Source organism: Malaya genurostris, chromosome 2 (genome assembly GCF_030247185.1).
Source record: "Malaya genurostris strain Urasoe2022 chromosome 2, Malgen_1.1, whole genome shotgun sequence".
NCBI classification, from domain to species: Eukaryota; Metazoa; Arthropoda; class Insecta; order Diptera; family Culicidae; genus Malaya; species Malaya genurostris.
The window spans coordinates 318,416,118-318,440,521 of NC_080571.1; the positions used below are offsets into that span (position 1 = coordinate 318,416,118).

The window sequence follows — 24,404 nt, forward strand, 5'->3', positions numbered from 1 at the left end:
TTCAAATGACCTCAACTTTTTCAAATGATCACCCGAATGAATTCGACTTCATCACTTTTTGAAGCATTTCAAATCGGATGGCAATTTGCAAACAATATTATAATGATTTTAAAATTTAACAGTGATGTTAAATAATTACTTGAATATTTTAAATTGGAATGCTCGATCTTTGAAATCGAGTAAAGATGAATTTTATAATTTTCTCAAAGTTCACAAAATTCATATTGCCATTGTGTCAGAAACTTTTCTTAAACCAAATGTCAAATTGAAAAGTAATCCAAGTAAAAGTAATGGTTTACTGGAATGGGTGGTGGAGCCATTTTTACCCAACGGCAAATTAAACATCGAATTTTACCTTCTTTCAATACTAAAGTTAGTGAAAGCTTGGGAATCGAAGTTGAAACCATTCATGGACTTTATTTCATCGCTGGAGCATATTTGCCATTCCAATGCACCGGCGAACAATTAAATTTCTTTAAAGGCGATTTGCAAAAACTCACAAGATATCGACCGAAATTTTTCTTAATAGGGGACTTAAATGCTAACCATGTTCAGTGGAATTGTAGGCAAAATAACAGTAATGGTAAAATACTTCATAATCAACTCTCAGCTGGTTACTTCACAGTTCTTCATCCCAGTAATCCGACTGGTTTCTCTCCCGTGAAAAACCCGTCTACAATTGATCTGGTTCTAACAGATCAAAGTCACATTTGGAGTGAACCGATTACACATGCTGACTTTGACTCAGATCATCTTCCTGTAACATTCAGACTTTCCAATTTATTTAATCCAATTAGTTCTATATTCAACTATCATAGAGCTAAATGGTTGGATTACAGATCTCACATTGAAAATCATGTGGATCATGAAACTATTTTAAAAAATTCTTCGGACAGAAATTGATAATTTGAATCATTATATTATCGAAGCTAGAAATCTCTCAGTTTCCAAAGCTCAAACTAAATTAAATTCTCCTATCATCGATGACAATCTTCAACTGCTCATTCGGTTGAAGAATGTTCGTCGACGACAATATCAACGTTCTCGTAATCCTGCTATGAAAAACATAGTTAAGGATTCACAAAAAGAAATTAAACAAAGATTTACTCTTTTGCGAAATGAAAATTTCGCTAAAGAAGTTGAACAAATTAAACCATATTCTAAACCTTTCTGGAAACTTTCTAAGGTTCTTAAGAAACCTCAGAAACCAATTCCTGCTCTCAAGGAAGGAAATCAAATACTTCTTAAAAATGGCGAAAAAGCTCAAAAACTTGCTCAGCAGTTCGAGAGTGTCCACAATTTTAATTTGAACGTTGTGAGTCCTTGAACTTAAAAACATTAAGGCTCCTGGTAATGATGGAATTTTTTATATTCTTATTAAAAATCTTCCCGATGTTGCCTTGAGACTCCTGGTTAAAATTTTCAACCAGTGTTTTTCATTAGCTTACTTCCCAAAAAGATGGAAAAACGCTAAAGTAATTCCTATCCTCAAACCTGATAAAAACCCATCAGAAACATCAAGTTATCGACCAATTAGCTTACTTTCTTCTATCAGTAAACTTTTTGAAAAAAAATATCTTGTTGAGAATGATGTCTCATATAAATGAAAATTCATTTTTTTTTACCAGAGCAGTTTGGATTTCGTCATGAACATTCAACTACTCATCAACTTGTCAGAGTAACGAACATGATAAAAGCAAATAAATCTTCTGGGTTATCTACTGGAGTTGCTTTTCTAGACATAGAAAAAGCATTCGACAGTGCTTGGCACAAAGGTTTAATAGCAAAAATGTCTGATTTCCAGTTTCCTATTTATTTGATCAAAATGATTCAAAGTTATTTAACTGATCGTACTCTTCAGGTTAGCTATTAGAATTGTAAATTTTTGTTTATAATAAAGTTTTAGGGAAAATAGATTTTGATTTTTTTATCCTTGCAATCGAAAGTTTTTAACACATTTCAGAATACATGGTTCGAATATAATTCAGCATTTTTCGTCATTTCTAAGCCACAAAATAAATATCCTGGCTTCAATAAATTGGTGCAGAATTTCAATTACTAATCGATGATCTTATCTGTTTCAGGGAGTACAAGGAGCGAGTAGATAAGATGGCCAAAGTGTTCATCAAACTTGGTCTGGAGGAGCATCATACCGTCAGCGTTCTGGCATTCAACAGTCCCGAGTGGTTCATCTCTGAGCTGGCTGCCATTCATGCCGGGTAAGTGTCACCGGTTCAGCCTGTCAACGTAATGCCGTATCGAAAGACAAACCACCCGGAAGGGCTGAATGACGGGCGCTAAATGATAATCAATCTTCTTACCCATTATCGCGCTCTCTTTTTTTCCATACCATTCCATGTTTGTACTGGTTCTTCCTCATCCCAGTGGTATTATCACCGGTGTGTACACGACGAATTCGGCCGAATCGACACAGCACGTGCTGGAGAGTTCCCGCACCAATATTGTGATTGTAGACGATGCCAAGCAGATGGAGAAAGTCCATTCAATCAAAGGCAACCTACCACATCTGAAGGCCGTCATCCAAACGCTGGGCCCGTATGCGCCGTACGTGAAGAAGGAAGACGGATACTACCGGGTGAGTTATCTACCTAACCCGTGTCGGGGATGAATTCGATCCTTTTTTTTGCCAAAGTGTACCCTGGTGGCTTTTTCACGGTAACAGCGAAAAACGAGACAAAGTTGTGCTACCGGCGTATTGAGTATTTAATGTTGTAGAAAGTGAACAAGATAATTTATCGTCGAGAACACACACACGAGTCCAGTGGAATTTGATAAGGACTGGTGACAGTCATGGTCAGAGCATGTTTGGCTTGATATTTGGTATTTACCGTTTCTATTAGCGTAGAATTCGCAAGATTACCTCAAATGCACCCAGTAATCAAACTCGAATTTGAAGTGATTTATTTAATACAAAATATTGACTTTAAATAGTTATGGCAAATTACAAAAATCCTGATGACATGGAATGTTATCTCAACCAAAGAAAACATTATTATGCTGGTAGGTGAACCTGCACAAGTTTCCTCGATGAGACGACATCGCTTTTCCCCGGCAAGAATGTTAATGTGACGACGGTGCTGGGTAACTTTGCTAGCGCTGGCTCATCCCGAGATGTGATGCAACCGGCACCGGTTCATTTCCTTCTCATTCATCTTTTATCATCCGATCTAGGTGGAGTAGACGATATTTCGTTTCTGCTGATGGAATTTGAAAACACGTCCCAGAAGTAAGAACAATAAACGTACTTCTGTAAAGTTAGACGAAAATTGAAAGGTTTTTCTTTCATCTCTCGCTGATCCGTTTGTATGTACATACTACTGTTCGCCGTGGATGGTTGAAAAAAAAATGGGGTTCGACTCCAGAGCAAATTGGAATTTTGAATGTTACGCAACACGGTTCTTTCGGGAACGATTAAGATATATTGCTGGTTTCGGAATTGATGTACCGTGCATACCTGCATCAGTGTGGAATTTTACACAACCAACAGTGAGAAACATGAAGGTGAAAAGTGTTCGAATGCAGAAACTACAATTGCTCTGGATTACATATATGCAAAACGGAAACGTAGTTTGGAAGCAATTGCATGAGGCGATCAATACAACTACCACAAGTATTGTGTTGGGTATCACATGAAGAAATACTCAACTAGCTCTTTCGGATGGTCTTTTTCAAAGGATGACGACACCAGACAAGACTAACTTTCAACTGAAAAAGACCATTTCGAATCTTTTAAATCTAAAAGTAGTAGAAGCAGTCAAAATTCAGTCCGAAATAATAAGCATCGAACCGGCGCCGGCCAATTAGAGAAAAATGTGTTGGGAGATCTATGGTCTGGTGAGCTGTTTTCGGTTGCGGTAAAATTTCTTAACCTTTCATTACAACTGCTTTGATGAACAGCGAAATATACATCAAGGAATGGTTACAAAAATGACTCTAAAAGGCACTGTTTCCTGATCAGAGTCTAGCAATAAAACGAAGAATGGTAAACCACCAAAAATATTACTTTCGTTCTAAATGGCTTGAACACTTCAAATAGCACACACAATCAACCTAAGGTCTTTTTACGCGGTTTTTATACGCAGCTTTTTTACGCGGATTTCCGAAGTTACGCAGTTTTTTTACGCGAAGTTTCGCAGTTTTCTTGTTTTGTCTTAGAAATGTATGAAACGTTGAGAACTCGAGTTATCCCGAAATTTATTTTTGAATCTACTCTCTAACACTTAGAAAAATTTCGACTTTTTTTAGACTATACACCCAAACCTCCGTTTACGAACACTTTTTATACGTTACCTCTTTTTACGTAACTCTTTTTACGAACCAAATCCCAAATAACGTAAACTTTTTTTACGAACCTACTTCGTAAAAAGAGGTTTTGGCATACATCGAAAGCGATTTCCGACTCCATGGAAACTTCTACAATATGGGTATTTTTGAAACGGATTTAAAGAATCCGGAAAACGATGTTTGAGGTATTTTGGAAATCCAAGATGGCGACTTCCGGTTGATTGATATTCGTGTGCACTTTTCAAAATAAAAAAAAAAATTTTTTTCGGAGGCGGCTGAGCCGATTCCAACAAGTTTAGGCTCGTTTGAAAACTACTATTGGACCATTGATCGAATTAGAAGATCATTTTTCATCGGCTTAATTTTCTCGAAGATGTATCAACTAATTTGAAAGCTAACAATGTCAATTAAATTTGGAAGGGTTAAAACCAGCATTTCTGACTCGAGAGATGTAATGTTATATGAGACATAACCTGCAAATCCTAGTATTATTCAATGTAACAAAGTTTCTTGAAGGTAACAGAATTGATTTCTCGAATAACTTAGACTCGTTTGAAAGCTACTATTAGGCTATTTGATAAGCTCACCATACTAGAATAGAATCTTACAAATGTTCTAAAGATACAATTCAAATGGCAAGAGAAAGGCATTATCACACCACAAGGTGGGTTAAGATTTTTTTTAAAATAATTTCAAGTTGTTTTTTATAAACTTACATTTAAAATCAAAAATTGTTGTAAATTTTATTGGTTTGGATTGAAAAGTGAAGAAGCTACAACAACAATAACTATTAGGAATTTTCCCAGCTCTAAGTTTTTGATGGAAAGTAGTCATTGAAACAATAAAAAGCTATAAATTTACTCATAGTGACATTTCGCCTAGAAGTAGCCGACTTGTTGAAACGATGTTAATTTCTGGAGACGTTTATCAATTCGAATTTTTCGGTACATTTTAATATTTTCGAAAAAGTGAATGTTTTTTTTCAGTGTTTATTTTTTTTCGAGTGCCCAAGAGATTTCCTAAAACTTGTTCTCCGTCACCATTTTTTACAATTACCAGTTTTTCAAGCTACAGTGGTATGGAAAAAGTGCATACATTCGCTCTTTTTAAAAGTCACTCTTGAGTTGGATTAATCTCTCCATTCGTGAAAAAACGAATGGTTTGTCATACTGAAGACGTGTACAAATCTTCATTTTAATAGAAGTATGTTAATCCTGATGACCTGCTGCACATTGCTGGAGTAAACATCACACGCTTGTTGGCTTTGTCGACGACATTATACTAATTGATATTGATCGTAGAGCTGTGGAAGAGACCTTCAAACCTTTTCACAGGGAAGTATTTGAATTCGTTTTAAATTTCTTTCAATGTTTCCCCATTTAGGACGTTAAACTTATCCTAGCGATTTTTATGGCTGCGTCATGTTGTTGTAAATTTTTATGGCTGCGTCCTGTTGTTTACACTTTTCTCTAACCACTTGTGCAGTTGTTTATTCGTTTGCATTAGTTTGTTTCGAAATGCGTGGACTTTCAGCAGAGCATCGTCGAAAAATTGTGTGCAAATGGTGCACAGAACGCGGACTGTCACTGAGAAAGATAGCAAAAATGGAAGGAGTAAGTGAAAAAGCCGTGCGAAATGCAATCAGGAAGTTCGGTGAGGATAACACCTTTGAGGATAAACCGAAAACGGATCGAAAAAAAGGTCCTGCTAACCCTCAGTTGGATAAACGTATACTGAAGGCATTCGAGCAAAAGAAGGAGGTTTCAGTTCGGGATGTGGCCAAAAAAGTGGGCACTTCGAAGTCAAATGTTCTTCGTGCTAAAGAGCGTTTGTATCTTCGAACCTATAAGAAGCAGAAACAACCAAAATGCAGCCCGAAACAGGAAGCATCGCTCAGACCGCGGGTTCGAAAGCTGTACAATACGATTCTTGCTGGAAATTTGAACTGCATAATCATGGACGACGAAACCTACCTGAAACTCGATTACGATTACAAATCCTTGCCGGGATCACAATATTATACGGTGCGAGAAGGGCGAGTGTTAAACCAGTCCGAGACATCGATTGAAGTCGAAAAATTTGGTAAGAAGCTATGGTCCGGCAAGCAATTTGTAGCTGCGGTAAGATTTCGAAACCCTTCATCACCACTGCTTCAATGAACAGCGAAATATACAACAAGGAATGTTTACAAACACGACTTCTACCGAAGATTCGAAGCCACAAGGATCCTGTTGTCTTCTGGCCAGATCTTGCTTCTTGCCACTACTCGAAATCAATGGTAGAATGGTATACTACCAAAAATGTCACTTTCGTCACAAAAGACATGAATCCACCAAAATTCCCACAACTTCGAAAAATTGAGGAGTTTTGGGCATTAACGAAGGCACATCTTAGGAAACATGACATGTCGAAAAAGATTGGAAAAAAATGTCAAAACTTGTCGCCAAGAAGTCTGTACGGAATTTAATGAGGAACGTTCGCAAGAAGGTGCGCCAGCTAGTCTACAATGGCTAAGTAGCAAATATTGAGAATAATATTCTGTTGTTGTAGTCTAATATTATCAGTATATCGAAAAAAAAAAATTGAATATCTACCACTTGTGAGCTAATTCGATTGACGGTATTGACAACACTTTGTGTAAATAATATCAATGAAATAACCTTTTGCTGGTTCTAGTAGTTACCTGTTTGCTCAGGAAAGAGGCATTCTTATTTCTGTAAAGCGGAGATTGATTTGGTTTCAGTTTCATATGATTCATTAATAGATGAAGAATGTTCGGTGACTGAATTGGTTTCGTTTTATTTTGGATTAGAAGCACTGGAGTTGACAGATGCCGTTGCTGTTTGTTTTTTTTATGTTTTTTCGGAGTTTCAATGCAATGCTTACCACAGTGATTAGGTTGTTTACAGAGTGTCATAGGCTACTAGTGATTTACAAGGACGCCTCGCACCAAATTTCATGTAAGAGGGAATCGCTTTATGTAGTCGTGTACGTATCACACGCACTCCCTTCCACACTTTCCTTTCGACGGAAAGAATCTCTGCGTACTGCGACATGTCATCTCGAATGTAGTACTCAGTGACCAGCGGCGATAGTTGTGATAGATAAGTAGCATACGTTTCTTCTCACGTTCGTTATTTTAAACAGCTGATTCGCATTCAATAAGCTTCCGCTAGACTATAAAACTTCAAACCCAACAATTTCAGGGAAAAACGTCGTTCATTAAAATTCATCTTGTGCAACTAAAATTGAAATTTATTGAATCCATTTCCATAATAATAATCCGAATAAGAAATAGCAATTGATATAGAATACTCTCTAGGTTGTTTGTAGACAGCATAGGAGGAATTGGTAAATATTTGCTGCCTGCTCTAAATTTTCAGTTTGTGAAAAAGCATACCCTTATCGCTTTGGTCAGGATATCTTAATCGTCATCAACGTTATTATCATTAATATCAGCACTGCTATATCACACTTTCACTTTTTGTCTGCTTCCGTAAATTTTTAAAGTATGTGATGCTATAAAATGTCCTTCCGTCGCAAAACGACTAACGTTGGCCTGAGCACTTAAGACAAAATAATAAATTGGGATTTTTCGCGGTACAGTGCACTAACAGGGGGTGGTGGGTGTTTATACTGCTAGCACCGGTAGCTGAAAGTGGGTCGACAATCTTTATTTAACTTCTATCGTATCTTTCTATTTTGTTGCTATTTTCTCGGAAGCTTGTGTGGATGGCCTTTTGAGTGTATGATGCAAAGCAAGTTAGTCCAGTAACTGCAGAAATAATAATTACATAAATTTACTTTCTCTTTACTATTGGAATGCGGATTTACCTTCTTGCCCTTGAAAGTACTTTAACATTGATTGAACGATGTGATGTATGCGGTATTGGTTTCAGAACATCACCTCGATTATTATCGTCGTCGTATATTCTTTACTTTCCGTCCCATTTGTCAAGAAGCCTTTACGCACTGCAGTCACCAGCTGTGATTTCGTGTGTGTGTGTGTTTGTCTCTAAAAGGCTGACTGCGGAACCTTTTCGTTTTTTTTTGTTGCTTTAGCCTAGTGACATGTACCGTGTTTAACGAGAATCTCTCACCCGCATTGCTGTGAAAAGCTTATCGTTCGATTACTCCGTAAGCTGCTGTTGTTTTCCATTATGGTGATCATCAGCCTTCGCATTAACGGCGATTTCCAGTTGAAGTCAGGTCGATTTCGGAAATCAATTTGGTGAAATTCCGTGGGGAAATTCCACTGCCAAACTGTTCGGTTTTTTGGTTTCCTATATTGGAATTCTACAGAAGAAAACAATAATATCTATTATTTGACTGCTTTTTACTGCATTTTCAGTTTTTCTGAATATTTTCTTTCATTCTTTCTTTCGATTGTTGTCAAAACACAAAGAGCAAAACCACCCAACTTCTTTGCAGTCACTTCATCTAAAACTGGTATATTGAACGAAGCCCTGTAGTTAGGTGAAAAGTACTTAAAATTAGGTAGTTTTCCGGTACCGTGTATGGGATAGTCGCTGTACGTAAAATCATCGATGATGAAGGTACGCAGATCATCGATGCTTTTTCTTTTCACAGTGACACAATCATTCAATCATATTTATTGAAGTTGTGTAACCAAGGTTACGGTGATTGTTATTTAAAATCAACACTTTTTCGGTCTAGGTTACCGGTTTCAAACATTTTTCAAACGATTTCGCTTTGACATTACGAGTTACTCAGGTACAGTTAAATGTGTGGTACAATTTTGATAAACAAGTTCCTTCAAATTGCTAATTTACTTGTTTATACATATCATTGGGATTCCTCGCAAACTAACGCATAGTAACCGGAACAGTGCTGCTCGAGAATACAATCTAACAAGGCGACTCTCAATACTGTGGTAACAGGAGTTTTTTTGTCCGATTTTTTCGAAGTAGCATTGAACGGCAATTTGATTTAATTTTGTACTTGTTGATAGATTTCAAAAATGCATTAAGAATTTTTAACCAGAAATAATATTTATTTGTTATTGGAGTTGATTTACAACCTCACTCACGCGAAGAGCAAGTTAAAAAAAATTATTTATCAGGGGTTGAAAATTATTCGCAGTATGCTACTGAAGATCAGAGCTAATAAAAGTCATTTTCATTGACTGAAAAATAGACGAAAATGACAAGAAATTACAGTCACTCTCAACTTCGCTTGCAAACTATGAGAACGAAATCCATGTCCAGTCGATGACATAAGCGGGACAGTAGTTTCAAAATTATGTTTTTTCTTTCATTTGCCGTTTCAGTCATTTGCAGTTTTCAGTAAAAATCCCATATTATGCAGTGTCGATATTCAACCATAGCTGTGAGAATTGAAAACGGCAGAAAAAGGTTTCACAATAAGTTTTAACTTTCGAATTTGTAGTAGTTTTGGTTTCCAAAGAAGTTCTAGGATGTAATTACTTCGATTTGTCATATTTTAGTCACTTTTTATAGCCAAGCGTCACATATTTTCAATACAAAGATGAAAGAATGAGAATTGAAATTCTGCTGTTGCTACCTGAAGACGTTAGGTTGGTTTCGTCTTGTCACAGAGGAAAGAGTGACGTTGACAATTATGCTCTCTCATTTTTTCGATGAGAAACAAAAATGCTTCGTCTCTCTTCGTTTGTTTTGGTGTCGGTCATTTACGAATTAGACAGTAAAACATTGAAAATGAGATTGCTGGAAAGGTTTCTTTCATTGAGAATGCGTGACAATTTTAAGCTCTGCTGTAGATCACTCATGATAGATAATACCCGGTGTTAATCAACCTATTGGTGCATTGATAAGTTTTTCACTGACAACCCGTGTAAAAAATAGATTGCGTGTCTCGTAAAAGAAAATTTTGACTTGACAAACAAAGTTCAAAACATCACTCACCCAGCAAATCAGAAATAAAAACTAGGATAATGATTCCTAAATTGAAGAGATATCAGAAGTGCTTTGCAGTCAATGTTCCATATTTTCATTTGATGGGAATGTTTGAAGACTATCCCAGAAAGTATGAACGCACTTTGATCTCGCTGTAAATAATTCACAAGTGTTAGATATTCAAATTTTATTCGATCAGTTCGTGCTCGCATCTCACACGACGCAGTCGAAAATCATTTACGGTCGAAACAACAGAAACAAAGACAATACAGTACAGTGAACAATAGAGTGTACGGAATGGTCAAATACGATTTAACAAAGCCGGAATCTTGGCCTACAAGACCAAATTCAATTTGTATAGATTTCAAGCGTTGCAAAGTTAGACCAGCAGCAAATGAAATTGAAATCTTACTTGAAGAACGAATGCATCTAGACGCTAATAAAGTAACTGAGATTCAATTCAACAAGGCGTCTAACTGTGTGTACATTATGTTTAAACGTGAAAGCGATGCAATTGCATTCGCTTCGGTTAACAATGAGGTGCACAGTGTTGAGTGTGATAACATTGAATACAAAATTCCTGTGCACATGGTGGACAATGCCATAGAAGTACGCGTGCATGACCTCCCCCCGCAGATCACCGATCAGTACGTTCGGGAGAATATGTCGCGGTACGGTGCAATCCTTTCCATCGAAAGGGAATTATGGCGGAATTTTTTCCCCGGTATCCGGAATGGCGTGCGAGTGGTACGTATGCAACTACGTAAAGCAATTCCATCTTACATCATTTGTGGTCAAGGTGGGACACATCCGTATAAAACGCTGATTACCTATGAAAATCAGCTGGTTACATGCCAGTTTTGTGAACAACCTGCACACTACGGTAAACCTTGCACCGAAACTGCGAAAAGGACATCTTCAACCAAAGACAAGGTCAACCGTTCAACAATGGAAACTAGTGAGCGCAGTACTCCTGTTTCACCATCAAACCAACCAGCAACTGCAACCAATGTACAACAAGGCGGATCTACAGCAACTAGCAACGAGCTCAAGACTGCGAACACCAAGGAAAACGAAAAGAAGACGGAAATCAACAACAAAACCACCGATGCGGCAATGGATGACGAGACGAGTCACGAACAAAGTGCCCCTCAACTCTCGCAGGAGGGAAATGGAAGCTCCTCTCCTCCTAGAAAAAGAGTGACAACGAGATCCACTTCAAAAAATACACTATTTAAAAAATCGGCTAATTCGGCACACGTAAAGTTTGTACGCAAATAGGCCTGAATAAAAATACCTTTTGAATAAAAAAAAATTTTTATTCGATATACTGATAATAATAGACTACAACAATAGAATATTATTCTCAACATTTGCTACTTAGCCATTGTAGACTAGCTGGCGCACCTTCTTGCGAACGTTCCTCATTAAATTCCGTGCAGACTTCTTGGCGACAAGTTTTGACACTTTTTTCCAATCTTTTTCGAACTGTTGAATAGTTTCGGCTGCCGAGACATATTTCCTAAGATGTGCCTTCGTTAATGCCCAAGATTCCTCAATTGGTCGAAGTTGTGGGAAATTTGGTGGATTCATGTCTTTTGGGACAAAAGTGACATTTTTGGTAGTGTACCATTCTATGTTACCGTTGATTTCGAGTAGTGGCAAGAAGCAAGATCTGGCCAGAAGGCAACAGGATTCTTGTGGCTTCGAATCATGGGTAGAAGTCGTTTTCGTAAACATTTCTTGATGTATATTTCGCTGTTCATTGAAGCAGTGGTGATGAAAGGTTTCGAAATCTTACCGCTGCTACAAATTGCTTGACAGACCATAGCTTTCTTACCTAATTTTTCCAGTTCAATCGATGTCTCGGACTGGTTTAACACTTGCCCTTCTCGCACCGTATAATATTGTGGATTGTAATCGAGTTTCACGTAGGTTTCGTCGCCTATGTTTATGCAGTTCAAATTTCCAGCATGAATTGTATTGTACAGCTTTCGAACCCTCGGCCTGATCGATGCTTTTTGTTTCGGACTACGTTTTGGTTGTTTTGGTGTTATCCTCACCGAACTTCCTGATTGCATTTCGCACGGCTTTTTCACTTACTCCTTCCATTTTTGCTATCTTTCTCAGTGACAGTCCGCGTTCTGTGCACCATTTGTACACAATTTTTCGACGTTGTTCTGCTGAAAGTCCACGCATTTCGAAACAAACTAATGAAAACGAATAAACAACTGCACAAGTGGTTAGAGAAGAGTGTAAACAACAGGACGCAGCCATAAAAATTGACTGATTCTGAACCATTCGATTGTTGGTTGCGTCCATACTTTCTGGGACAGTCTTTATTCGTCTTCACCCCGATGGGGATAGAAGTTTCATGGGATGAACAATACAATCAACAGAAATTCGATGAAGAATGAGAATCATGTGCAGATAATTGGAAACGCCTTCAAATGGATACCGACGGCTAAAACATATTGAAAAAGTGAACTCGAGAAGTTTCAGAGGTGAATATATGATGGAATGAAGAGGCCACAGAAGTAATGCATTTCATCGAAATACTACCGAGATAGAAGAAAAATAGCGGAAAGAATCGAACTTAAAGAAAGCAACAAAAATATGGCAGAACTCGCAGAACAGATTAATGAAGACTGTCCAGTATAAAATAAAACATGGAAACAAATTCATATCGTTGTGATCTTATGCCACCAAATTTTGAAATGTGAAACTAAAATTTTTCAATTCTCATGACATATATTAGGTATACAACTTTGCTTCCGCCGTTTTTTTCCAAAATTTAAAGATTGAGAAAAAAGTGCTTACAGATGTATTATTCAAAGTATTGTCCGTCGCTAGCGACAACTTTCTCCCATCTTTCCGGAAATTTTCGGATCCCGGCTCGAAAAAAGGAGTCCTTTTTTGACGCTATCCATGAAGCAATCCATTTTTCCAACTCTTCGAAGGATTGAAAATGTTGATCTGCCAGGCCGTGTGCCATCGAACGGAATAGGTGGAAGTCAGTGGGCGACATCTGGGGAATACGGCGGGTGGGGCAAGACTTCCCATTTCAGCGTTTACAGGTACTTTTTCACCACTTTTGCGACATGAGGCCGAGCATTGTCGTGTTGGAGGATGACTTTGCCATGTCGATCTTGATATTGTGGCCGCTTTTTTTCTAACGCGCGACTAAGGCGCATCAGTTGCGTTAGGTAGCGATTTCCTGTGATGGTTTCACCCAGTTTTAAGAGCTCGTAGTAAATTGTTATTCATCTTTGAAGGTTTTTTCTTTTCCACCATCATGTTTGTCTTCGACATCGAAATCACCATTTTTAAAACGTTGAAACCACTCCCGACACGTTCTTTTACTCAGAGCTGCATCACCGTAATTTTCTGAAAGCATTCGATGCGCTTCAGTTGCATTTTTTCGAATTGTAACAGAAAAGTAAAACTTCCCTCAAATGGCGAGAATTGGGCACATAAACAGACATTTTCGAGCGTGAATAATCGTTAGGCATTGTGCACACTCACTTCAAAGGTATTATCATCTATGTATTTTAACCAGCCTCAGCCGGTATCGAAAAACGGCGGAAGCAAAGTTGTACACCTGATAATTGATGTCCATTGTTTGCAGTAAATGAAAAACTTGTTTACCCTCTGCTTCTAATATACATTTTGGTCATTAAACGAAAGATTAGAACTGGGCTCATTATGCATTTATGCTACACAGCTGCTATGCTGCTCAGAGAAAAAAATCTTTAAACTTCAATTAGCACGATTTGCTTTTCATATCATTATTAAGTTCTTTTCTTTTATCTGAAAGAAATATCTTTTAAGTCTCTTCCCAAACCTCATGGGGAAGAGAAATTCCGGGTGAATCGACAGTACTCACCTAGAATTAATCACATCAGTAAACGGAAAAGTTTTTCTCTCTTTCGTCCCTTGTTGAAATTAGTACTCGATAGGTCATTGTTCATCTGGAATTCCTTTTTAAAGAGGATGTTGACAGGTGTTTCATTGGCCTTTTTGGTTTCGAAAAATAGAAAAAAAGAAAGGAATGATTGAATTTTCAACGATTCGTCGCAAGTAAGATGGAACGATGAACCGGACCACCGGCCGGAGTCATTGGCAATCGTCTACCTGTTATCGCCACCATCGAAACTCGATTGTGCTTTTCTTTTGCCAATTGTTCGGCGATGCGCTGCCATTTTCCATTTTTCAGACTTTTTCACACTTTCTAGAGAATCGTTTTCCTGCCTTTTTTTCCCCGTAGACTTGGTTGGACGACCCTCTCGTCAGTCTTATCGAGACCATAAATAACCATGCACTGTTGTATTGGTGGGACAGAATTCCCACGCCGAAGATTTCTGCAGATTGTACGATTGTATGGTTCCTGGGTCGGGCACTTTGTGGGGGGTGCGGTAGCGTGAGGTTTTTGGTACCAAATTGGCACCGAATCATCGCTGGAAGGACTTGGCAGCCAATCTTATGCCAATTGTTGATTGTCGTGTTTGTCGTGAAACTTTTCATTGGTTCTAAAAATAATCGTCTTTTACCTTTTTGGCACGGTTTCCAGTGGTCTGAGGTGGAAGAGATGAACACCGATGATGTGGAGGAGGAATACAAGGCCCGTCTGGCAAATTTGGCCATCAACCGTTGCTGCTGTCTGGTCTATACGGTGAGTAGTAATCAGGTGGTTTTAAAAATGTATTTGATCAAACTTATTCTGTTGTTTCCATTGACAGTCTGGAACCGTTGGAAATCCAAAGGGAGTGATGCTGTCGCACGACAGTTTGACCTGGGATTCGTACACGATTGGAAAACGTCTAGACCAGATCCAGACCGGGGAGGAAGTGTTAGTTTCTTTCCTTCCATTGAGTCACATTGCGGCCCAGATTGTGGATATTTTCTTGGCGATGCAGTTCGCTTGCACCGTGTACTTTGCCGATCGGGACGCCATGAAGGGCACTTTGATCACCACACTGCAGGAAGCAAAACCAACCAGAATGCTGGGTGTTCCACGGGTGTATGAAAAAATCTATGAAAAAATGATGGCGATTGGATCGCAGAGTGGTGCTGTGAAAAAGATGATTTCCGGTTGGGCTAAAAGCGTTACGCTGCAGCACTATATGGACATGATTGAGGGGTAAGACGGGGTGTAGAAATTTTTCCGATGGATAAATTAACTCGATTTTTTTTTATATGCCAGTAAGCCGACCAACTCGTGGCAATATCGACTGGTGCGCAATTATCTGCTGTCGAAAGTGAAGGATGCTTTGGGTTTCAGTCGAGCCTCCACACTTGTCTCCGGTGCCGCTCCGATGGATCCCGAGGTGAAGAAGTATTTCATGAGCCTTGATCTGCCGATCATGGATGCGTTCGGAATGTCGGAAACATCCGGTGCCCATACACTGACTGCACCCGATAGCTATAACTTTTCGACTATCGGCAAAACTCTTGGTGGTTGCGAGACCCGTATCGATAAACCCGATCCGAATGGGCATGGTGAGCTGTGCTTCCGGGGACGAAACATCCTGATGGGATACGTTGGGGAGGAAGAGAAAACCAAAGATGCTCTTGACGAAGATGGATGGTTGCACTCCGGAGATATCGGATACATTGACGAACAGGGTTACGTGTACATAACCGGACGAATTAAAGTTTGTCAATCGTTTTATTGCTGTTGCACTTTTATCTAAAATGTTGTTATTTACAGGAACTGATAATTACGGCTGGTGGTGAAAATGTTCCACCGGTGCACGTGGAAAATTTGGTTAAAAACGAGTTGTTGCAGGTTAGCAACGCCTTTCTGGTTGGTGATAAACGTAAATTCTTGACCATGCTGATTACGTTGAAGACAGTTATCAATCTAGACTCGGGCGAACCAAAGGATGACCTCACTTCGGAAACCATCGCGTGGTGCAAGGGCCTTGGTGTGGACTATACCAAACTGAGTGAGATTATTGCTGCTGGACCTTGTCCGAAGGTACGTTTGCGAGTTGGCGGACGGTTTTAGAATTAAACTCAAAACTTTACTGTTTTAGGTATTGCAAGCAATCCAGGACGGTATCGATAAGGCCAACAAAAAGGCTATTTCCAATGCTCAAAAAATCCAGAAATTTGCTTTACTTCCGGTTGAATTTTCGGTACCCGGCGGTGAGCTTGGTAAGCTTTGAACAATTTTGAAAATGCCTATTTGCATATTAGCACGTTCAAACACGTTTTTCCAGTTCACGAAGCTTTAAATGTCACTATTGAATAATGTACGATAATGCTTTTCAGAATGAAATTGAGAGTAAAATCATGGTTCAATGTTGCGTGAAAAGCGAAAAAGTTTACTCGTTACTTAACTGGGGTGCAAAATATTTTCAAACGGTCAATAATGTAGGGGCCGTTCATAAACCACGTAGACCAAAAATTGGAACTTTCCCCCAACCCCCGAACCCCCTCGTAGTCTTTTGTAGACTTTTCCGATCCCCGCCTCCCCCACTCCGTGGAATGTCTACCAAGACGTTTCGCTTGTACAAAACATGATAGAGATTTTGTTAAATCTATTTTTATGGACAAATAGTGTCATCAGGGTTTCATTCACTGATAGCTTACATTGAATTTTCTAGTTTCCCTGAGGAAATTCATGAACATGATTGAAAATAACATCCATCTTTTAACGAGAACGCTTCGAATTTGTGTAATAAACATCGGTCAGTTGTGTTACCCCTCCTTAAATAACGTGACAGTACTGAACCTTACAATGAGACAATATGTTGTTTAGCCATATTTTCAGCACTAATTTCTTTAGCAGATCCCTTAAATGATATCTATAATTGTTATTATGTGGTGATTCTATACTAAGTAGAACTGAATTTTTATTTATTTTATGATGGAATGCGTGATTCGTAGGAAAAAGTAAAAAACCTATGTTTTATTCAATGAGAGTGGCCCGGGAAGTCTCTGGCTCATGATAGACTCATGATTATCGATCTTTTGCGTGCCGAGTTGGTGGTGATTACCGAGAACTAGAGATCATGCACACTTATATTGTTTTTCATTGATTTCACTAGCTCGGTGCCAGTATTTTGCGCCGAAGTTGGATCAATGAAATGGTTTTGTAAAGTTTGCACTGTTATTTGTTCTTTTCTGTGCAAACCAATATGCACGTTTGCTACTCGGCAAAGAAAACTGGTGCAATATAGTTTCCCGCGAATTGCCCCGAAAGTGCATTTTTTCATGCGGTGCATATCAATGAAACACAGTCCATCTGTTTCGAATGCTCGACTGCACAAAAAGTGCCCAAATCGAGCATTCAGCATTCCACGAGTGTTTTCAATTGAAAACGACTTTAAATTAGTTTACCGATCTCAGCTGTTCAAACCTTGGTAGCTGATTTTTATCAGTGAAAATAACATTTCATCGTAGTGGTACCAAATACAAATTATTATTTGTATTTGGTGGGACTTTTCGATACTGCTGTCAGCAATTGTTTATTTGTGCTGTGTATCAGCAGAATGAGAATGTTCGGTAGTTAGGCTTTTCTAAACTCGTCAAAAGATGAAAAAATTACCCAATGAAGCTTAGCGTGTGGAGATTCGACTCCCAATTTAACAGAAACGGTGTAGTCGATTAGATTTGTCTGATGTTTTTCATACTTTTGTTTTCAATTGTGGTTCAATCTTTTTTTTTTTTTTTTTTTCAAATAAAATTTTTTATTAGGCTCATTTGCTTTAGCTTAACGTGGCCGATTGTCTTGTTGTTAGGGGGAGAGAAAGGGATGCCGTATTACGGGGCGGCATACTCCCCAGTTAGTAAGGGGACATAGGGAGGGTGGGACCTACACAGTATTGAATTGAAATTTGAATACATCATTGGTTTGTGGCATACATCTTTTAGACACATTTTGCGTTCGATGAATCTTCATGTTTTTCAGCTTGTAGCAATGAAGAGATTATTCTGGATTGGGATGCTTCGTTGGTGTGTTCTGACGTTTTTGGGTAGCTTCCTGATGTGACGTTTTTGGGTAGCTAGTTGATGTGACGTTTTTGGGTAGCTTCCAGCAACTCAGTCAGTTCAAGGCAGGTGCATGCTCCGAAGCATCGTTTACACAGGCCATACTTCCAGCAACGTAAAGAAGAGTGCGGTAGAGCTGTAGACGAGAAAGAGATAGGGAGAGCACTAAATTTGAGCATTGATAGTTTTCAAGAAGTTATAGATGAGAGTCATATAAGGAAGATTTCGAGTTGCCAAGACGTCGCGGACTGGTACGAAGGGTGGTATACCTCGGGCCCGAAGGGAACCTATGAGTTGGGACCTGGCATCACAATACTCGACACATGTCCAAACAACATGTTCGATGTCATGATAACCCTCACCGCAAACGCAGACACCACTCTCAGCGAGCCCCACACGACGAAGATGCGCGCTGAACATATAATGATTAGACATGAGCCTTGACATTACACGAATAAAGTCTCGGCTCACGTCTAACCCCCGGAACCAAGCTTTCGTCGATACCTGTGGGACTATTGAGTGTAACCATCGTCCCAGAGTTCCACTATTCCATGTATTCTGCCAGCTGGCTAGAGTTTTCTGACGACAGCAACTGAAAAATTCATTGAAGCAGATTGGTCTTTCATAGATATCACCTTCTAGTGCGCCCACCTTGGCTAACGAGTCCGCCCTCTCATTACCCCGTATGGAACAATGTGAGGGGACCCAAACCAAGGTAATCTGGTATGATTTTGCAGATAAAGCACTCAATTGTTCCCGTATTTTCCCCAGGAAATACGGTGAGTGCTTTCCAGGCTTCACTGAACGGAGAGCCTCAATGGAACTGAGACTGTCCGATACAATGAAGTAGTGATCTGTGGGCAGAGTGTCAATGATCTCAAGGGTATACTGAATTGCAGCTAGTTCTGCGACGTAAACTGAAGCTGGATCACTGAGTTTATAGGAAGCGGTGAAATTTACATTGAATATACCGAAGCCAGTGGACCCGTCTAGATATGATCCGTCAGTGTAAAACATTTTATTACAGTCGACTTCTTTAAATTTATTATTAAAAATTTTTGGGATCTCTTGAGGGCGTACAGGATCCGGGATTCCACGAATTTCCTCTTTCATGGATGTGTTGAAAAACACAGTAGAATTAGAAGTATCCACAAAATGAACACGATTGGGAACAAACGAAGAAGGATTTATATTCTGAGCCATGTAGTCAAAATACAAGGACATAAAACGGGTTTGTGAATTAAGCTCGACGAGCTTTTCAAAGTTTTCTATCACCATCGGATTCAAAATGTCGCATCGGATTAGCAGTCGATATGAGAGATCCCAGAACCTGTTTTTCAACGGTAAGACGCCCGCCAGCACTTCAAGACTCATCGTATGGGTTGATTGCATGCAACCCAAGGCAATACGTAAACAACGATACTGAATTCTTTCCAGTTTAATGAAATGAATATTCGTAGCGGAGCGGAAACAGAAACATCCATATTCCATTACTGACAATATCGTCGTTTTGTACAACCTGATCAGGTCTCCTGGGTGAGAGCCCCACCAAGTTCCGGTTATTGTACGAAGGAAATTGATTCTCTGTAGGCATTTTCGTTTCAAATACCTAATGTGACATCCCCAGGTACCTTTGGAATCGAACCAGACCCCGAGATATTTAAATGTGAAAACCTGAGCTATGGTTTCACCCCCTAGTTGAAGCTGTAATTGCGCAGGTTCTCGCTTCCTTGAAAATACAACCAGCTCAGTTTTCTCCGTAGAGAACTCGATACCCATTTGAAAAGCCCATGTCGACAAGTTGTCGAGGGTATCTTGCAATGGTCCTTGGAGATCGGCAGCTTTGGGTCCTATAATAGACACAACACTGTCGTCGGCAAGTTGTCTTAGCGTGCAAGATGTGTTGATACATTCATCAATGTTATTTACGTAAAAGTTGTATAGAAGGGGGCTTAAGCATGAGCCCTGAGGAAGACCCATGTAACTGAATCGCTTTGTCGTCAAATCACCATGCTCAAAATGCATGTGTTTCTCGGACAATAGATTATATAAAAAGTTGTTCAAAACTGGTGAAAGACCATGCTGATGCAACTTCTCAGATAGAACGTTAATGGAAACTGAATCGAATGCCCCCTTGATGTCGAGGAAAACTGATGCCATTTGTTCTTTACGAGCAAATGCCATTTGAATTTGTGTTGAGAGCAACGCTAGACAATCGTTCGTTCCTTTGCCCCTGCGGAACCCAAATTGTGTACCTGAAAGCAATCCATTTGTTTCGACCCAATTGTCTAGACGGAAGAGAATCATTTTCTCCAACAATTTCCGGATACAGGAAAGCATAGCAATCGGCCGATACGAATTGTGATCGGAGGCTGGTTTTCCAGGTTTTTGAATAGTAATAACTCTCACTTCTCTCCATTCGTGTGGGACAATATTACCCTCGAGGAACTTGTTGAATAAATTCAACAAGCGCCTTTTGGCAGAGTCGGGCAGATTTTTCAACAAGTTGAATTTAATTCTGTCTAACCCCGGGGCTCTATTGTTACACGACAAGAGCGCAAGTGAGAACTCTACCATCGAAAACGGTGTTTCGTTTGTATTCAATGTCGCGACGCGGGATATCTTCTGTTCCGGAACAGAATCAGGACATACTTTCTTAGCGAAATCAAATATCCAGCGGTTAGAATATTCCTCGCTTTCGTTCGCGTGATTTCGATTGCGCATGCGACGGGCCGTATTCCAAAGAGTGTTCATTGCTGTTTCTCTCGTTAATCCGTCAACAAACCTTCGCCAGTAACCGCGTTTCTTAGCTTTAATAAGACTTTTCATTTGAAATTCTAACGCCGCGTATTTCCGATAATTATCTGGAGTTCCGTTCTTTCTAAACGAGATGAAGGCTGAAGCTTTTTTCGTTTTCAGCTCTGAGCACTCTTTGTCCCACCATGGGTTGGGAGAACGCATACTAGTTTGCGCGCTAGGTACTCGTTTCGTCTGAGCTTGAATTGCGGTGTCAAGAATCAAGCCAGCCAAAAATGTATACTCTTCCTCCGGAGGAAGCTCCTGTGATGTTTCTAGTTTCTCAGATATCGAGCTCGCGTAACGTTTCCAATCAATGTTTCGTGTGAAATCGTACGAAACATTGATTGTTTCCGATGGTCTTCCACGGTTGGTGATAGAAACTATGATCGGCAAGTGATCGCTACCGTGAGGATCACAGATTACCTTCCACTTGCAATCTAACTGTAGCGAAGTCGAGCAAAGGGATAAATCCAGCGCACTTGGTTGTGCTGGCGGTCTAGGGTTCCGTGTCATTTCTCCCGTGTTTAGAATTGTCAAATTGAAGTTGTCACACAGATCTTGGATTAACGAAGAACGATTATCATCATATAAGCAGCCCCATCCTGTACCATGCGAGTTAAAGTCCCCTAAAACCAGCCGCGGTGAAGGAAGAAGTTCTATGATGTCTGCAAGCCGACGATGCCCTATCGAGACTCTGGGAGGAATGTAGATAGAAGCTATACATAGATCTTTGCCTTTAATATTAATTTGGCAAGCAACAACTTCAATTCCCGGTGTCGAGGGGAGGTTAATACGATAAAATGAATAGCACTTTTTAATCCCTAAAAGTACCCCTCCATAAGAGTCTTCTCGGTCCAGGTGGATTATGTTAAAATTATGGAAGTCGAGGTTGATGTTAGAAGTAAGCCAAGTTTCACTCAAGGAGAATACATCGCAATTATGAGTATGTATTAAGTGTTTGAAAGAATCAAGTTTTGGGATGATACTTCTGCAATTCCACTGAAGCACAATGATCATATCTTCGATTCTCAGTGGTAAATTATCCATCAAAAGATACGATCGCTGCAAGGAGGGGCCATTGTTCAGTCAACTGTTTTAAAAATGTCCTTACTGTTGGCAGTAGAGCAGTTAGGAAGCTTCTCAGAGGATCAGTAATATTGAAGGCTGTTAATATCCAGTCCACGATATCAGAAAATTTCAATAATCCAGCGTTTGTTGGATTTTCTGGTTGTGCTTTGGGGTCATTCGGGTTTTTTGATGCCCCAGGAAGTGCTGGGTACTCCTTATCATCCCTAAGTTTTTTGAACCCAGGAGGTGTTTGCTTCGGTTTTGAGTCAGCACTTTTTGTTTCCGTTTGGTTCTTTTGTGACGAAGAGGACAGTCTGAGGCCTTTACGAGGAAGCTTGGGAGAAGCCAGATTTTGTCTTTTCCTGCTTCCTTCAACCTGTGTGTAGGAAGGTCCTTCGCCTGGGTCGTCAGAGGTATCCTCTTCAACTGGCAAGATTGCAAACGGGTTCTCAGGGGTCGATGGAGTGGTTCTTTTTAAGATTTCCGCATAAGAACGTTTGGAACGTTCTTTCACGGATCGCTTCAATTTCTCCGCACGCTGTATGTACGTAGGGCACACCGAAAGATCATGAGGATTCTCCCCGCAGTAGCAACACTTTTCCACTGCTCTTCTGCAGAGATCGTCCTCATGGGCCTCTCCGCATTTGCCGCATCGCAGTTTGTTGCAACAATAGGTTGCCGTATGACCTAACTGTTTGCAGCTTGTGCAATGCATTACCCGCGGTACATACAGCCGAACAGGTAGACGAACTCCACTCACTACCAAATAATTTGGAAGTGCAGATCCGGCAAAAGTCACGCGAAATGAGTCCGATTGGTAAAATTTACCATCTATCGATTTTGAGTGCAATTGCTTGCACTCCAAAATTTTCACTGGTTGAAGGTCGGGGTTTTTGAAACGGCCTACCCCGTCCTTCATCAGATCTTCGATTGTCAGACTTTCGTCACGGACCACACCGTCGATCTCCACCACATGAGACGGGACGTACACGCGGTACTCCTTCGTGAACAACTCGCTGGTAGCAATCGCGTTTGCTTGCTTCAGGTCGGACACAACAACGCGTAACTTGTTTGGCGAAACCTTATCTATTGTTTTTATTGCCGAGTAATGTTTTTCCAGGTCCCGAGCAATATTTAAAACTCTGAGAGACTTTAATTTGGGCCGGAAGTATACCACCCACGGACCCCCCGAGCCATCGTCTTGGTAAACTTTTTGGCGGGCAGGCAATATCTTAGAGGGAGATGGAGGCATCGGAGAGGGAGATGGTATCGGAGAGGGAGATGGTATCGGAGGGGGAGATGGTATAGGAGGGGTAGATGGCATCTCGGAAGCAAACTCAGCCTCTAAATGTTCTTCGTTCATTCGTTCAGCTTCGCCCTCCTCCGAGACACCCCCACTGTCATCAATATTCATATTTAAAGTGCGGGAGTAAAGAAGTCTCCCGCACTTGAAATGAGAAAGAAAGAAATAAAATGAAAAGAAAATATATGAATAGTAAAAGTTGAAAGAAAAAGTTTGAGAAAATACTTAACAGTATGTCACGGTAAGCTGTTAGGTGAGTTGCTCCTTCACTCCTTCGTTGTGCTTCAGCGTGACCTTGACTCAGGATTTGGCTGCTGCGATGCGGGTAGCAAACAATAGAAATAACTGCTGCCCGATGATAGCACAATAGCGTCTACTGTTGATACCGGTGCACAGACAGAACTCACTTGCGGGGATGCTACTTTTTATCACTTTTATTTAATGCCTATACTACAGCCTCTGCTGTGATAGGCACCTTCGTCTTACCGATGTCGATTGTTAAAAAAACGCGTGTGCTCACTTCGAACATTCGGTTACGAATGGTTCAATCTTATAACATGGTTGTATCGCTTATTCCGCAATTTTTTACCATCTTTTAACGATTTTTGAACAGTCGAACTACCGAAAATTTTAACTCTACTGACATATCAGCACGAATAAACTAATGTTGATAGCAGTACGTCAAGGTACCGCTGTGATTAAACGTTATTTTTACTGAAAAAATCACCTACCGAGATTGGGAATCCAATTTAAGTGTGTAGACCTCATACCTACTCAAATCTTCATCTTCGTGACACCGAATGAGTCGTCGTCCTTCCGGAAAGTAGGTAACGCATCAACATTTCCTCTCCTCCTTATCTTTCATTCTTCCCTGTGAACGATGGAGATGCGCCTGCTGGCAATGGTGGCTAACAGTTCAGTTAGAATTGGAATGGTATCAATTCTCAATACTATTTCCGAAGCAACTCTTATTAGTCAATCAGCAGAAAACGCGACTAAGCATTAGAGTACAATTCACCTGGCTAAAAGCCTTT

General features: G+C 39.9%; 1 protein-coding gene across 3 annotated transcripts in view; it reads left to right on the top strand.

The window, feature by feature from the left end:
- The window catches only part of LOC131431246 (very long-chain-fatty-acid--CoA ligase bubblegum), an 89,951-nt gene that overhangs the window by 61,136 nt on the left and 4,411 nt on the right, over positions 1-24,404 (top strand). For all 3 annotated transcript variants that reach the window (XM_058596847.1, XM_058596848.1, XM_058596846.1), the window contains exons 3-9: positions 2,085-2,219; positions 2,386-2,596; positions 14,773-14,874; positions 14,942-15,342; positions 15,406-15,856; positions 15,913-16,182; positions 16,241-16,361. In XM_058596847.1, the coding sequence (XP_058452830.1) occupies positions 2,085-2,219; positions 2,386-2,596; positions 14,773-14,874; positions 14,942-15,342; positions 15,406-15,856; positions 15,913-16,182; positions 16,241-16,361 (1,691 nt within the window). The remainder of the gene's footprint in view (positions 1-2,084; positions 2,220-2,385; positions 2,597-14,772; positions 14,875-14,941; positions 15,343-15,405; positions 15,857-15,912; positions 16,183-16,240; positions 16,362-24,404) is intronic.